At 41.5% G+C, this 323-nt stretch overlaps 1 protein-coding gene across 1 annotated transcript in view; it reads right to left on the bottom strand.

Annotated features, from left to right (window-relative positions):
- The window catches only part of LOC119587727 (carbonic anhydrase-related protein 10-like), a gene marked incomplete in the record, with an annotated part of 109,413 nt that overhangs the window by 13,139 nt on the left and 95,951 nt on the right, over positions 1 to 323 (bottom strand). Inside the window, 1 exon segment of the mRNA XM_037936414.1 lies at positions 74 to 169. Coding sequence (XP_037792342.1) covers positions 74 to 169 — 96 coding nt within the window.

The following is a 323-nucleotide window of genomic DNA, read 5'->3' as shown; positions in this document are numbered from 1 at the left end:
ATTTCCATAAAGGGAGACCTCTGTATACCTAATTGATACATTCAGTATAAAGAACGGAATAACTAGTGTTTACCTGCACCAGCACAGCAATAGCCACCACGCCGTAGACCTGGGAGGCTGCCTGGCTGAAGTTTCTGTAGAGCTGTGCATTGTAACCGTAGATCTGTAACTACAATAGATTAAGATATGAGTACGTGTGTGTGTGAATTCAGGGTACTGGTTGTAAGTAGGTAGGATTCGTCGTGTTTTAAGCGGAATGATTATCATGCATGCAGGACTAATTAAGACAATGTAACTGAATGCATGTTAGGAAAAAAAGGCTC

The sequence above is a fragment of the Penaeus monodon genome, chromosome 23, assembly GCF_015228065.2.
Source record: "Penaeus monodon isolate SGIC_2016 chromosome 23, NSTDA_Pmon_1, whole genome shotgun sequence".
NCBI classification, from domain to species: domain Eukaryota; kingdom Metazoa; phylum Arthropoda; class Malacostraca; order Decapoda; family Penaeidae; genus Penaeus; species Penaeus monodon.
Note: the sequence above shows the minus strand (reverse complement) of the source record. Positions and strands in the feature narration are given on the sequence as shown.